The following is a 14,323-nucleotide window of genomic DNA, read 5'->3' on the forward strand; positions in this document are numbered from 1 at the left end:
AAAAAAACTGAAAACTATCAAAATATTAAAATGTGAAAAAAATGAAATGTGAAAACATTATGAATGATAAACAGTAGTTTCTAGGTTACTCCCATTTGTGATGCTAGCATTCCTGATGTAACCTGGAATTAATTTATTGTAATTTAATGCAAGTACTACGACTGGAACTTTCATGAAAACAATACTGGTAATAAAAGAAATCATGAATACAAATAATATAGGAAAATATTTATTTTCAAATTTCCCCTGGATTAGGTGTTCTGTTAGTTTCCGTAATCTTCAAAGCACGAAGTTCTGGAACAGAATTGCAGGTTTATTCAGTATAACATTTCTGTATCAATGTTTATTTTTCCATCTCCCTAATCTTGCCCTGCAGAGCATCACATGTCTTCTTTGCATCACCAAGCAGCATTGAAGAGTTGGGTTTGTAGAAGATAGGATTGTCAACTGCAGCATAGCCAACTCCGAGGGTTCGTTTCATCACAATAACCTGTAGGTGGAAGGAAATAGACAGCTCATTAAATTCTTGTGCACAAATTTATATTCAATTGGAATTTATTTTGTTAAGTTAAAATATGTAGAGTTTCAGTTACCTGTTATTTGTCCACACATCTTGTTTCAGTTCACAATCAACTATATTAATAGCTAGATTGTGACTTTATAGAAGACATTTTTTTTTAAAAAAGTAAATAATATCTGTGCTAATTTGGTTTTGTGAGAATCCAATCCAATTTTGGAGAACAAATACTTCCTAATTATTCTGGCTATCCCTTTCCATTATATTACAGCTTTGCAGTGCACAAAAACATCGTCCAGTGAATAACTAGTTTATAATCAAATGGCTGCCAAGGGTCAGTTGGTGTGAAACGTTAAAAAAAAGTCACATTAGTGCAGGTTGCTTTTCTGGCAATGTGTCAGATTTGTTAGGGTAAGGTAACAATGATTTTGCTTGCATTCAACTATAACATACTTCTCTGTTCTGGATGCTGCCCACAATGTAACCTCTGCTATTCCTCAGAAATGCTAACCTTCATGTTGCTGATTAAATAATTCACAAATACATGTTTTAAGAAAAACAGTAGGAATTTGTGAAAATTGGATTTAGGATAGCCTTAACTACAAAAGTGGTAAATCAACAAAGCAGGAATGTTCTAGAAACAGGAAATGACAGGCAACTGATAAATTTAAATACTACTATTCTTCAAAAGTTTGTAATGTAGAAGTGTGGTGTTGTGTACGATGAATAAACAAAATTAATTAATTGTTAACAAGAAAATGAAAAAGGCCAATGTGAAGAGCCAAGGCTTGCAATGCAGGTGATCAGATTTGAAAATAAGAAACATGAAATTAAAAATCAGTAAGTGATAAATGACGAACAACTTATTCTAGGTGTCTCATTAAAATGAAAAGGGAGATAGATTTGTAACAATGCTCAGCTGTGAACTATCATCACAATTAATCCAGTTTTTTTAGAAAATGCTCCATAAAGTTCCACACACAAAAGATTTTAAACAGTTAAAGCTCATGGAATATAAACAGCAAAAATAAAATATCTTTAGCTGGCCTGCAAATGGGCTTAGTGGCAAAAAATAAGAAACACAAATGAAAAGACTCAACCTCATGCAGTGGCTAGTCACTTTTACAAGGATTTTTTTGAGTCATGCCTTATTTCCAATATTCATATGCAATGACGACACACACTGGGGCCATTTTCTGACAGCACCGTATTGGGAGAATGATTGCAATCAGAGATCAGAATCAGAACCAGCTTTAGGAAAGACAAACGTGTTTATACATGCGCACAAATGTTTACACTGGATTAGGAAATGTAAAAAAAAAATGCCCAGATGAAGAACCATGTTAATGAACACAGGCAAAAATCCTCCTTTCATTAAATTCAGAACTTGAATCCAGATCCAAGAGATGTAAACCAATTGGGCAACACGGTGGCTCAGTGGTTAGCACTGTTGCCTCAGTGCCAAGGACCCGGGTTTGGTTCCAGCCTCAGGAGACTGTCTGTGTGGAGTTTGCACAATTCTCCCAGTGTCTGTGTGGGTTTTCTCCGGTTTCCTCCCACAGTCCAAAGATGTGCAGGTTAGGTGGATTGGCCATGTTAAATTGCCCACAGTGTCTAGGGTGAGAAATACAGGGATGGTGTAGGGAGTGGGTCTGGGAGGGATGCTCCTCAGAGGGTTTGTGTGGACTCGATGGGCCGAATGGCCTGCTTCCACACTGTAGGGATTCTATTCTAATTGTCTAATATTTGAAACCTAGTCCTTGATGTGTTTGGAAGGCAAGACTATGAATAAAAAAGTTAGTGAAACAAAATAGATTGGCTAAAGAAATTCACCTTGCCACTTTCTTTGAAGAACCGAAATGAATTCGGACGGTACACAACACACGTTTTATATTTGTAATTTTGGGGCAGCAGCAACAGTTGTTCCAGAGGGCTAAGAGCTGAGAGGCCCCTTTAATTCACTACTTTAAAAAAAAAAGTGGCCTATCTAGCTGAGTTTTGAGGCCCAATTCTTGTCCTGAAAAGCTCAGTGAAAAGGTGGGCTATTTTCAAATCTAAAATCTAAAAACAGTTCCCACTACTTAATGGGCACATCTCCCTCTTCCTCATCCCACTCTCAGCTCTGGGATCATGGCAGTTTTTAAGCTTCAAATGGAGTCACAATGGGAAGCACTCTATAACCTGGTCTCCACAACACTTTGATCTAGCAGAGGTCTCAGGGGCTGGAGGAATCCAGATGAAAGCTCAGATTAAGGAAACACTTCCAAGGTTTGAAGAAGACCTGGCAGAGTTCATGAAATCTGGAAGAGACTGCAAGGCCTGGAGGTGTCTTTAGAGGAACCCAGGATTTGAAGGAGACCTGTAGGACAGGAAGCATTAGGGTGGAAGATACATAAATACACAATGCTGGGAACTGGATCTTGCAAAGAAGAAAAACTGAGGCTCTGGAGCAATTGCTACATTGCTTATTGGACACATACAAAAAAAAAAAAAATCTGCTTAGAACAAAGTTAATTGAATCTGACATTATACAAGACTAAAGGGCAAGGCCAGCTTTGGGATGGATCATGGGAAAACATTAATTTGTTGGAATTTTGACCAGGACACATCCTTAATTGGTACAGAGACAGGTTCTGTCTTCAATTAAAGGCAGTGGGTGGATTCTCAAACTTGGACGGCCAATCAAAAAGTTTGATCCAGTTTGAGACAAGCAGCAGACTGCATTAAAAGGATAAGTAACTGAGAAGGTGCTTCACGTAGATGCTGGCCTCCCAGTCAGTTTTTAAAGAAGTGTGATTAAAAAGCAAAGAAAGCAGCCATCGTTGTGGGCTTGGAAAGGAATTTGGAGGGGCAAATGGTCTCCTCAGTGCAACCAGTGACAGCTTCTATACCCCTGGGAAGGAGGGAGGGCCTCTATGCCTATCTGGTGGCCAACCATTGAGTGCTCACCTTGAGGCAGTGGAACTGCACTCCCTGCCATCACATTCGGAGACTGGGAAGTCAGCCAGAAACTCTGCCATTCCTTACTGTTAAAGTTCTTAATGAGCCTAGTTGCCGGTTTTATGCAGGTATACAGCCAGCTTAGCCAAAACAGCTGACACAAGGAAGTTCCTCTATTTTCTGACCCTGTTCAACTCCGTCCCCAACCTCACTGAGGATTGACGATCCGACCCAGCATTACACTGCAAACCAAAAATCCACATTGAGGAGACAGTCTTTTGAGGTTGGGGTTAAAAAGTATATTACTGGATGATGCGTTGCTTTCGGCTGTGATATATTTGCCTTTGCGTTTTCAGTGCTGATGCTGAATGCCAGAAAGAGAATAAAAACTACATTCCCAAGTACTGACGCCTCTTGAAGTCTCTGATTGACTCTATCCCACTGGATATTTTGTTGAAAACAACAACAGGAATGTTTTTACTGTGCACAATTTCCAAGAATGTACCTCAACTGTCATAATGTTTCATTGTATAACTCATTTTTGCCAAGAAATGTTATGCTTGGATAAGAAAAGAAAGCTAAATTCTTATTCTAAAAGGCCAGTCCACTATATTTACAGCTCGTGCAGCAATAATACTGAGGGTGGGCAGGCACCAAGACTAGCAGCCTAGCCACCAGGCATAAATAAACATTCAAGCACCAATTGAGCTTGCTAAAAGCTGAAGTAACTCTGATAATAAGCTGGTCATGCCAGAATGGGTTGGGGGGAGGCAGGCTTGACCTTTCCAGAGGTAAAATGAAAAAAGGGAGGGTCATACCTTCAGGATCATGATACCTTTGTGGATCAAGGCTTCTCCACACCCTCGAACTTCCCATGACAGCACATTGGCTTTGCCTCACTAGAGCATCCATGTTGCCTTCTTCACTGGCCTGCCTGCAGTACTGGCACAGCCCACAAGTGGGCTTGGGGGCACTGATGATACCACTGGAGCTGCCAGCCAATTACAGGGCAGGGCTCCTGCCCCAGTGAGAGGTGCAAGTCTGACAGTTAGCCAACATAACCCACCTATAGTGTGCAACAGATTGCTTTCTGCCAAGAAATGGTGTCTTTAGCTTATTGCCCATTTTCCCACTAGGGCTGGCAGGGGCACAAGCAGTCTACCTCTTTGTAATTTTCAGCCCAAAGTCTTAGTTTGGCAAGTTTCATCGTATTGTGGTAATAACGACACATTGTACAGAGCAACAGTAAGAAGCAGGCAAGCATGGTGACACACTTCAAGAGTTTGAACATGTAGACTAACAATGTTTCCATCCTGGACAGTCCAAAGACGTGAGCCGCAACAGAGGTTGTGGAGAACATATTGGAGTTGTTTAACACGGACTGCCAACCCCAAGGCTCTGGGCTGCAGGGGAAGTCTGGACCTCGGTTTTGTATTTTCAAATTAATTTTGTCAGAACTGACTAGATCCTTTTGTTGACCTGCCAAATCACATGTGCCCATCATGCCATCAAGAAAGGAAAACATTCTCTCTAACATTTTGACTACTTCGGCATTATCCTGAATTCTTTCATTTGAAAAGGAGAATGAAACAAGATCTTCCAAATGGAAAAAAAGAAAGAATGATCTCAGACCTGCTGTACAAGCAAACATTTAAAGAAATGGTGAGGCTATCCTCATTCTGAAGTGGTAACAAAAAAAGGGTATGTGTTATTTGGGGAGCAAATGTTCCTATTCCACAGCTTTTTCTTTTAAAAATACTTGAATGCACCGTTTTTTTTGTTTAACAACTATACCAAGAACCATTTATATAGCACTTCACAGCTACTTATCAAAAAGATGTAGTCATTGTTGCGATGCAGGAAATGTAGCTACAAATTTACAGTCATGTGACAATGACCAGAAAAGTCTGTTTTTGTGACATCGATTGAAGCAGCGCATTAGGCACAACATTGGGACAGCTCCCCAATTTCTCTTTGAAACAGTTGCGTGGAAACTGTTTGTATCCAAGGGGCCAGGGGATCGTCTCATTTGGAAGGTGGCTCCTCTGACAGTGCAGCACTCCCTCACAGTTCATACCTTGACCAACTGAGAATCTAATATGCACAGAAATTATTGAAAAAGGAGGAGACTCAAGAACTCTTCCCCTGCTTCCTCCTTTCAGTCCCCCAGACAAACTCTTTTCCCTGAGCACCAACTCCATCCCTACCCCAGCAACTATCTGGGCTGATCACAACTGCTTGCAACTCAAGTATCACATGGGATATGACCTTAATCCCAAGATGAGCTTTTGATCACATATTCGGCCAGCATAAAGACTGCCGACTTCCACTGCCACAATATCATCCAACTACACCCTTCCAGAGTTCATCTGCTGCTGCTGAAGCCATCATTTCTGTCTTTTTTTACCTCTAACCTGGATAGATTCAAGCAACTCCTAGATTCCCATCTTCCACATTGCATAAGCTGTTTCCATCCAAAACTCTGCGCTAATTTCTTTACTTGCACCATACATTTCTCACCCATCAACCCTGCGCATGTTGACCAACATTGAGGGGCTGCTTGACCAGGAACCAATTTTAAAATTCCTCACCCTTGTTTTTAAATTTCTCCAGTACCTAGTGATCTCCAGATTCATAACCTTCGGAGATATCTACACTCTTGTCTTTGTACAATTTTAATTGAACCATGATTGGCAGCTTTGCCTAACCTCTAGAATCCTCTTCTCCTACTCCCAATTCCTCTTCAGATGCTCCTTCAGACCTACTTCTTTGACCAAGCTTTTAGTCATCAGTCATGGCATCTACCTGACAGAGACTGTTAAATTATGTTTGAAACGCTTCCTGTAAATTGTTGTGGAACCTTAAAGATAGCATGAAAATGCAAGTTGTGTAGAGAAACGGAAGAGCTGGAAATGAATTGAAATATAACGTCTGAGTTGCCTTGTGATGTCATGTATGATAAACTATATTTTCATGGTTCCACAAATAATGCCCTATAGTGAGACGAGCTGATGTACAAATTCTCCTGCCTCAAGACCAAAAAGACATTGTTTATGGAAATTAACTTGGTATGTATCCAATAGAAACGGACTGATCCATTTATGATCTAATTGAAAATCCATATTGTTTTTTCTTCCCCCAACCAATGTATTAAAAACACAATGTGCACAATATTTATAAGAACCAGCCTGACCCTTTCTATAATTGACTGCTTATGAACACATTTATCATCCGCCAAGAAATGGTGTGTTTAGATCAAGACTATGTTTGGCTCAGGATTCCAAATTAAAGCACAGTACTATGATTACTGGGCAAACTCAACAGGTCTGGCAACATCCATGGAGAGAGGCAGTTTTAATGTTTTTAGTCTAATATAGGTGTCTTCTTCAGAATACACTTTGTTGAAAGAGGAGTACATTGAAATGTTGACTTCGTTTCTTTCTCCACAGATTCTACCAGACCTGATGCTTTTCTCCAGCATGTTCCACTTTATTTCAGTATTCCAAATGTTGTATCAGAAAAAAAAAAATCAAAAGCATTGGCCTTTTTAGTAGATTTTGCAGAACCAACCTGGATTCAGAACAAATAATAAGAAATGTTATTGTTCACAAAGCAATTGCTTTGTGTGAAGTATCAAACAATTATTGCTTCAAACACCACTCTAGTTTGTAAGGTACTTTTACACTCAAGCTCACCTGCTTGGCTTTCCAGACCTCCAGAACAGGCATGCCAGCAATAATAGAATTGGGATCTTCCTGTGCTGCTGAATTTACAGTGTCATTGGCACCAATAACCATAACCAAATCAGTCTCTAAGGATACAAAAAGAGCTTGATGTCAGTCTGTTACTGTTGAAAGCAACATAAACAAAATATAAATCAGTTATACAATAATATTTTAGTAATATTGAATCTTAAGTCCAGTTGTTTAAAAAAAAGTACAGAACAAAGATTATTTGTTTCTGCCATAATAAATATTAAACAGGGATTGCAGACTCACAAGTTGAGCCTGAAATGAATCATAGTGAATCTACCTCATTTAGATTAAGCATTCTCAAATGTTACCACCTGATCCACATACAGATAGGAACTTCTACAGGGCAATATTCATTTGGGACATTATACTTTTAAGAAACTTGTGCCCAAGAAGTCAAGTTGCTGAACTACATTCATGACACTGTTCACAAAACCTCTCTCTCTCTGAGGGGAAAAAGTAGCTTCCCTTATAATCAATGCAGTACTTGACAAGTGTAGGATCAAAGATCTTCAACAAAATCCCGAGGGAAAATTGTCTAGTAACAGATCAGGCCTACCACAAAGAAAGTTATGTCTGGCTGCTTGGCAAAATCCAGCCCAAGATTAGTTGAAATTTCTTCCAACTAAGGCAAGATGAACACCATCAGATGGCCCCCTGCTACAAAGATCATCCTCTAGTCGGCAAAGACATCGCCTATTCTGCCCAGGGAGAGGCAGACTGCTCTGAAACCTAGGGTGCAATCTGACCTTGCATTTTCTCAATTACAAGACTGCCTACTTTCACCTCCAGCATTGGTTCCCTGTCCTGACCTTAGATCATCTGCTAAAACTCTTGCTTGTATTACCTCCAGTTTCGACTATTCCAATACTCCCCAGCCAACAGCCTTTACTCTACCCTCCATAAAACTTAGCTCAATAAAATGTCTGCTGTCTATATCCACATTGTATGTACAAAGTTTATTTTCTTAGAGAACTGGAAGAGGAATATTGGGCCAAGTGCTAGAAAATGGGATTAGAATAGGTAGGCAGAAGATGGCTAGTGCTGACATGATGGGTCAAAAGGGCCTTATTCTTAAAACTCTGACTATATGCTGCCACACATAGTTAAGCCTTTCTCCAACTGAAAGGATAGGCAGTTTTAAGGTTTTCTGCTAACGCTGCTCTGGAGAATGATACATCTTGATTTCCTTTCTATTCTTCCCTTTCTCCCTTGTTCTTCCAAGACAAGAATGCACCTCCACCTCAGCATTTCTCCACATATCCTTCGATGACTTTGGACACTCTGTGTGGTGCTGAATCAAGAAGAAATTACAAGGACTGGTGTCAGTTGCTATCAATGTTATCTGATCAGTTTTTCTACATTCAAAACACTAGGAGGGAAACAATTGTGCCAATAACTGTTAAACATATGTTTCTCCTTAAAATTCAAGTTCACTATGCCTGGTTATTTTTTTCAGTGCCCGCTACCATATGAATAAATAAATCCTTGCACTTGCTTCCAAGCAAAGGCAGTTTTCTACCTCCTTGCACTTATGGATTACAAGCACTTTATGCTTGAAGTTTATTTTAAAATTAACTCTTGGTTTGCTGGCAATTTTCATTCATATTACTATGCTTGCTGAATTCAGAGATGTACAGTACGGAAACAGTCACTTTGGTCCAACTCATCCATGCTGACTAGCCATCCTGGATAAATTTAGTCCCATTTGCCAGCATTTGGCCCATATCCCTCTAAACGCTTCATATTCATGTACTTACCCAGATGTCTTTTAGATGTTATAATTGTACCAGCCTCCACCACTTCCTCTGGCAGCTTGTTCCATACACGCAACACCCTCTGCGTGATAAAGTTGCCCCTTTGGTCTCTTAAATCTTTCCCCTTTCACCTTAAACCTATGCCCCTCTAGTTTTTGACTCCCATCCCCCTCCCAAGAAGACCTTGTCTATTTACCCTATCTATGCCCCTCATGATTTTATAAACCTCTGTAAGGTCGAATTGTTTAGGATAGAAACAGCATTTTGTTAATTCTTGTTTAATTCTGGAGCTACTTATTTTGTGATTGAATGCAAAATAAAGGCTATGAATTGCATTACAAACTCAGCAGAGATCAGTAATTTTTTTTTTTATAGTAGACACCTGGATTTTCAGATTCTAAAAGAAAATAGCGAAAGTGTATGGCTTAAATCAAAAGTATTTTACGATCGAAATATTGAAGAACTTGAATACTAACAAATGCATCTTAAATAGCCACTCTTATTAGTTACGATTAAACATAATAAAACAATTAACTCAGCTACTTCTAATCAAAAATAAACCATTTAAATCACATATCATTCTGTCCTCAATAGATCGAAGGCTCTTATAAACTCAGGGCAGATACTTATCAAAAATTGGAAGATTAACTTCTTGATCTCAATACTGCTTTGAAGATTTGTGTAATTGTTGAGTTTTTAAAAGACTTTCCACTTACTTCCATCAAGGCTTTCCCTTTAAATCTCCTCCAACTATCCTATCGTCATAGCTTCTCCATTCAACATGGGCATTGCTAGTGCCATAAACGGGACCCCTTGGGTAAAAAACTCTTCTAGTTTTAATAATGTTTTAATTCTGCCGATTGGAATCTAAAATTCCTTCAGCTTGGCTATCCCAGAAGTAAGTTTATTGCTGGAAGTCCTTTGAAAATTTAATTTGTTTAGTCAACATACCAAATTTCCACTGTATTCTATTTGAGAGAAATCCTCTCTCTTCTGCAGCTTGTGTTGAACGGCTTTAGCACAGAAATCAGCACACTATAATTAGCTTAAATGGATCTTTTCCCCTCTTATTTATTGTCCAGTCAACCAGATCATGCGATCATTCACTAGTGACTGGGTGAAGTACCCAAAACCAAATCCTAGGAAAAAATTTAGTTCTAAAAGGAACCTTCACCTGCAAAGTGAAGTAATTCACAGGATGTGGGCATCATTGGCTAGGCCAGAATTTACTGTCCACCCTTCACTGCCCTAGAGAAGGGTAGTGGGGAGCTGCCTTCTAGAAACACGATAGTCCATGCTAGAAAATAAATGGACAGAAATTTGTTCAAGAGGTTTACACTCTTTCCAGATTAGTTGGCGAGCACAAGTGAGGAATTAAACAGCAAAGGATATCAAGTTTGAGGGGGCCTAGGGAACAGGGACTGGGTAGGAGAGGAGCGGTGTAACAGATTTTGAGCTGTTCTCTTGCACATATTTGTCAAATGCGAGATAGGAAAGGCCTGTTTCCTTTTAGGGATAGGAAATCCCTATCCTAGGGATGTTACAGCTTATCTAACAAGTTTCTTCCTGAAGTAATCTTTGGCAGTATTAAACAACACAGTGAGGCAAATCAACAAAAACTTCCATCAGAAGTCCAAATGTAGAAGAGAAAAAAAAAAAAAAAAAAAACACTTACTTTGCAGTATGGAGTCCAATAAGATGTTATAAACAACTAATAATGTGCTAATGGGTACAGTAGTATAGTAATGGTAGAGATTACCAGTCTAGAAGTCACAAATGGTGCAATATATGTACAATGTACTTATGATGTTACAATTTTTAAATTTATGCTCAGGTGTTGAACATTTTGTGTATACATGACTGATAAGGAGATCAAAGTGGAAAAGCTTAATAAGAACTCACTGCAAATGGGTGCTGGGCAGGGGAGAACCTGCTGTTTATTTCTATTATGCTCTGGCTTTATTTCTGACATTCATGGTTCTCAGACTTTCTAACCAACTCTTCAACTTACTGCTGCTCAAACAATAGAAATTAAAGCTCAACTTATTTTTTTTTTTAAAAAAAAGTGTTTGTGTAATGTAGTTTTCTGATAAAAATTATTAATAAAAACAAGGGACAATATTGAGGGGACATTGCACAAGTTTCTGGCAGTGCCTCAAAATTATTACTTTTTTTCTGTTCTCACCTGGGAAGTCCTCGTTTATCTCATCCATTTCTAAAACAATGTCATAAGGTACACCAGCCTCAGCCAGAAGTACATTGAGTTGACCAGGCATTCGGCCTGCAACAGGATGTATTCCAAACCTGCAAAACATCATTCCAACAATTAATGAAAATAACCTTCATATTAGTAAGAACCATAAGTAGCTTCTATATTTGGAAGAAAAATTTTCATTGCTTTTTATAACAATCAAACTGCGCCTCAATGAAGAGACCCCAAGTTGGCTGGTATCCCTGAATTACATTGTTTTTCAGAGCTAAAAAAAAAAAACTGGCGTGTTTGTTTGGTGCAGACTTCAGAAAACGTGCCATTTTTCTTGGATATTCAGTGCTGAATTTCTAACATCTATGCAACTGAACTATTATGTAAGCCTTGAACCGTGGAATGAACAGTAGTTTTGACATGGTTACAAAACAACGTGATTGTTCCGGTCAAATATTACTTCTCAAACTAAGCATTCACTCAGTTTTCAATTCTAGTTTGAAAATCAACGAGAAGACTAAGCAAACTGAATTCGAACAGTCTAAATTTTGTGAATCAAATTTCTGATTGAATCCATGAACCATTCCATAATCTAATTTTACAAAGCTTTATTTATCATTTAATGACATACTGGCTCATTGTAATGATTTCTGTTGTATTTGTAATGGTATTATTAAGTATCATTCTTTTGCTCAATCAGAAATAAAAATATGAACCAGAGTCTGTAAATTGCCTGTTCATATTGGACTATAGGCCAACAGAAGGAATAAATTTTCTACAATGGAAAAATTCTCCATTACATTCATTAAGTACATTAATGAAGTCAGTTACACCTCAACAAGAACAAAATAAAATTCAGAAAATCTTTGGTTTTTGCAGAATGAGCATTAAGTACGGACAGAAACCATAGTTAGGTCTTCATGAGCAAAGTTAATTATGATGATTTAGGCACAATTTTACTCATGTCTGGGACATCCATAGACAAGCTTATGTTTCTTAAGAAAGAAAACATGGTCTCATACATGAAGCAATTTAACAGCTAACACACTTGGGGTGAACAATAAACCCAATAAACAGTGAAAGGCCACTAGTCTCTAGCTGCCTCATGTTTCTGGACACCTTTGAATGAAATATTGGTTCAACACATAACATACCTCAAGGTATAAACTATATTCACCAAGGTAGACAGATCAAATAGAAGGGCACGTGAACACGACACATATTACCAGATTTCTGGATTTCAAAACGGTAAAATGGACTCGATTAACCAACCATCCTATTCACATTACATCAGTAATTCATCCCAAGCCTACTGCTGGACAACCGAGACGTTCAGCAGAATAACAGCGCTCATGATTTGTAAATACAAATCAGGGCAATGATTATACAGTAGATATGCATATAGAATATTCAACAATATGCAGAAATGTAAAGATCCACTGGCAAAGCAATGTGGCCATGAACACTCCACTCCGATGTGATAGCACAACACAGAATGGACAGTGCTGTTACTCACTGTGTTTATAACTCCTGCTAACACATGTGTCAGCAGAGTCAGCTTACAGGCCTCCCGATATTGCATTGACACGGGAGCTGCATAGAGAAATCTACACGATCCCTGCAACTTACTAACAGGACGTTAAATGAGGAACCTGCCGTCAAATGGACTAGGCCTCGTGCCTCATATACCAGGAAGTTGGCCAGCGTGCTGTGGAGAATCTTGTGGTAGTATTTTAAATAACTAATGACAGCCAAGTGCGACAGTTGTCTAGACAAGAAATCCTGAGCTTGCAAGAGCAAATCTCACCACAGCAGTTTGAGAAACAGAACTCAATAGTACTAGCAATCTATGGGCAGATGCCAGAAACATAAATCATGGAAGTAACAAATCATTTCTGCCCATAATGGAAACTATAATACAATGTTGGAGAGGGGAAAAAAAAACCAAGACCTTACCTGACCTGCTTCCCTTGCTCAATGAGCATCTTCACCATGTCAGCTATTGGATACTGAGCTTTTGCAGCACATAAGCCCCAACCTGTATTATAGGACACGTACATTTAGTCTAAAATTAATACATGCACTTTTGTTTTAAAGATACATGGTATTTTAGGGTATGATAGCTTAAGATTCATTGTGACATTACTGTTTACCTTCTTAATACAGGATTACATTTATTTTTGCTTGTATATTTACTGAAAGACTAAGTAGCTCCTTTGAAATTTTCTATTGATTTAATTATTAACAGTGACAGCGGGTGCTTATCTCACAATAACCATTTCTGCATAATTAGGTAGACTCTACCTGGTCAAGAGCAGCAAGAAAATCCCAAACTCCAAATTTTAATAATTAATGTCAGATGTTTATTTCGGTGATATTTAGCCGAACTAGAAAATGGTATAACATTGTCAGGGCTCTGCAAAATATCTAAAATATTACCTGACACAATCAATCATCCAGGAGCTGTTTTGCAACAACTGTAAACCTTTTAGGATATTGAAGAAACAGACAGTGTACTGAGACCAATATTTCCACAGTCTCACTGTTCTAATCAGAAATAAGCTGGTAATGGGGTGGCAGGCAAATGAAGCAAAAGCAAAGACTTCTGAAACGGGGATTTTATCAGAGTGGAAATTCAATGGTGCACAGTGGGGAAGGTGTTACCAGGTAGGGTAACCATTACTTTTTTTTTTAAATTCTTGTATGGGATGTGGCCATCGCTCACACACAGCATTTATTGTCAATCATGTCTTTCCATGGAGTAGGTCATTTAAGAGTCAACCGCATTGCTAAAGGGACTGAAGTCACATGAAAGCTAGACCAACACAGAAGAAGATTTCCTTCCTGAAAAGGAAGGGCATCAGTGAAACAGATGAGTTTTTACAAAATCAATAGTGGTTACATGGTGTCATAAAGCTAACTTTTAATTCCAGATTTTTATTGGATTCAAATTTCACCATTTGCACCATGATGGAATGTTAACCCATGTCCCTAGAACAATGATTCAGTGACATAAACACTATGCCTTCACCTTTGGGGTTAGTAGGAACTGCCGATGTTGGAGTCTGAGATAACAAGGTGTGGAGCTGGATGAACACAGCAGGCCAGGCAGCATCAGAGGAGCAGGAAAGCTGACGTTTCAGGTCCGGACCCT

The 14,323-nt window shown here is 38.8% G+C and overlaps 1 protein-coding gene across 1 annotated transcript in view; it reads right to left on the reverse strand.

Annotated features, from left to right (window-relative positions):
- Positions 1-213: 213 nt before the first annotated feature.
- Positions 214-14,323, reverse strand: part of LOC109915526 (NAD(P) transhydrogenase, mitochondrial-like) — a 61,940-nt gene continuing 47,830 nt past the window's right edge. The window contains exons 19-22 of the mRNA XM_048615923.1: positions 13,126-13,207; positions 11,152-11,270; positions 7,153-7,268; positions 214-490 (exon numbers count right to left, since the gene is read on the reverse strand). Of these exons, the coding sequence (XP_048471880.1) occupies positions 344-490; positions 7,153-7,268; positions 11,152-11,270; positions 13,126-13,207 (464 nt within the window). The 3' untranslated portion in view covers positions 214-343. The remainder of the gene's footprint in view (positions 491-7,152; positions 7,269-11,151; positions 11,271-13,125; positions 13,208-14,323) is intronic.

This window comes from Rhincodon typus, chromosome 33 (assembly GCF_021869965.1).
Source record: "Rhincodon typus isolate 14 chromosome 33, sRhiTyp1.1, whole genome shotgun sequence".
NCBI lineage: Eukaryota > Metazoa > Chordata > Chondrichthyes > Orectolobiformes > Rhincodontidae > Rhincodon > Rhincodon typus.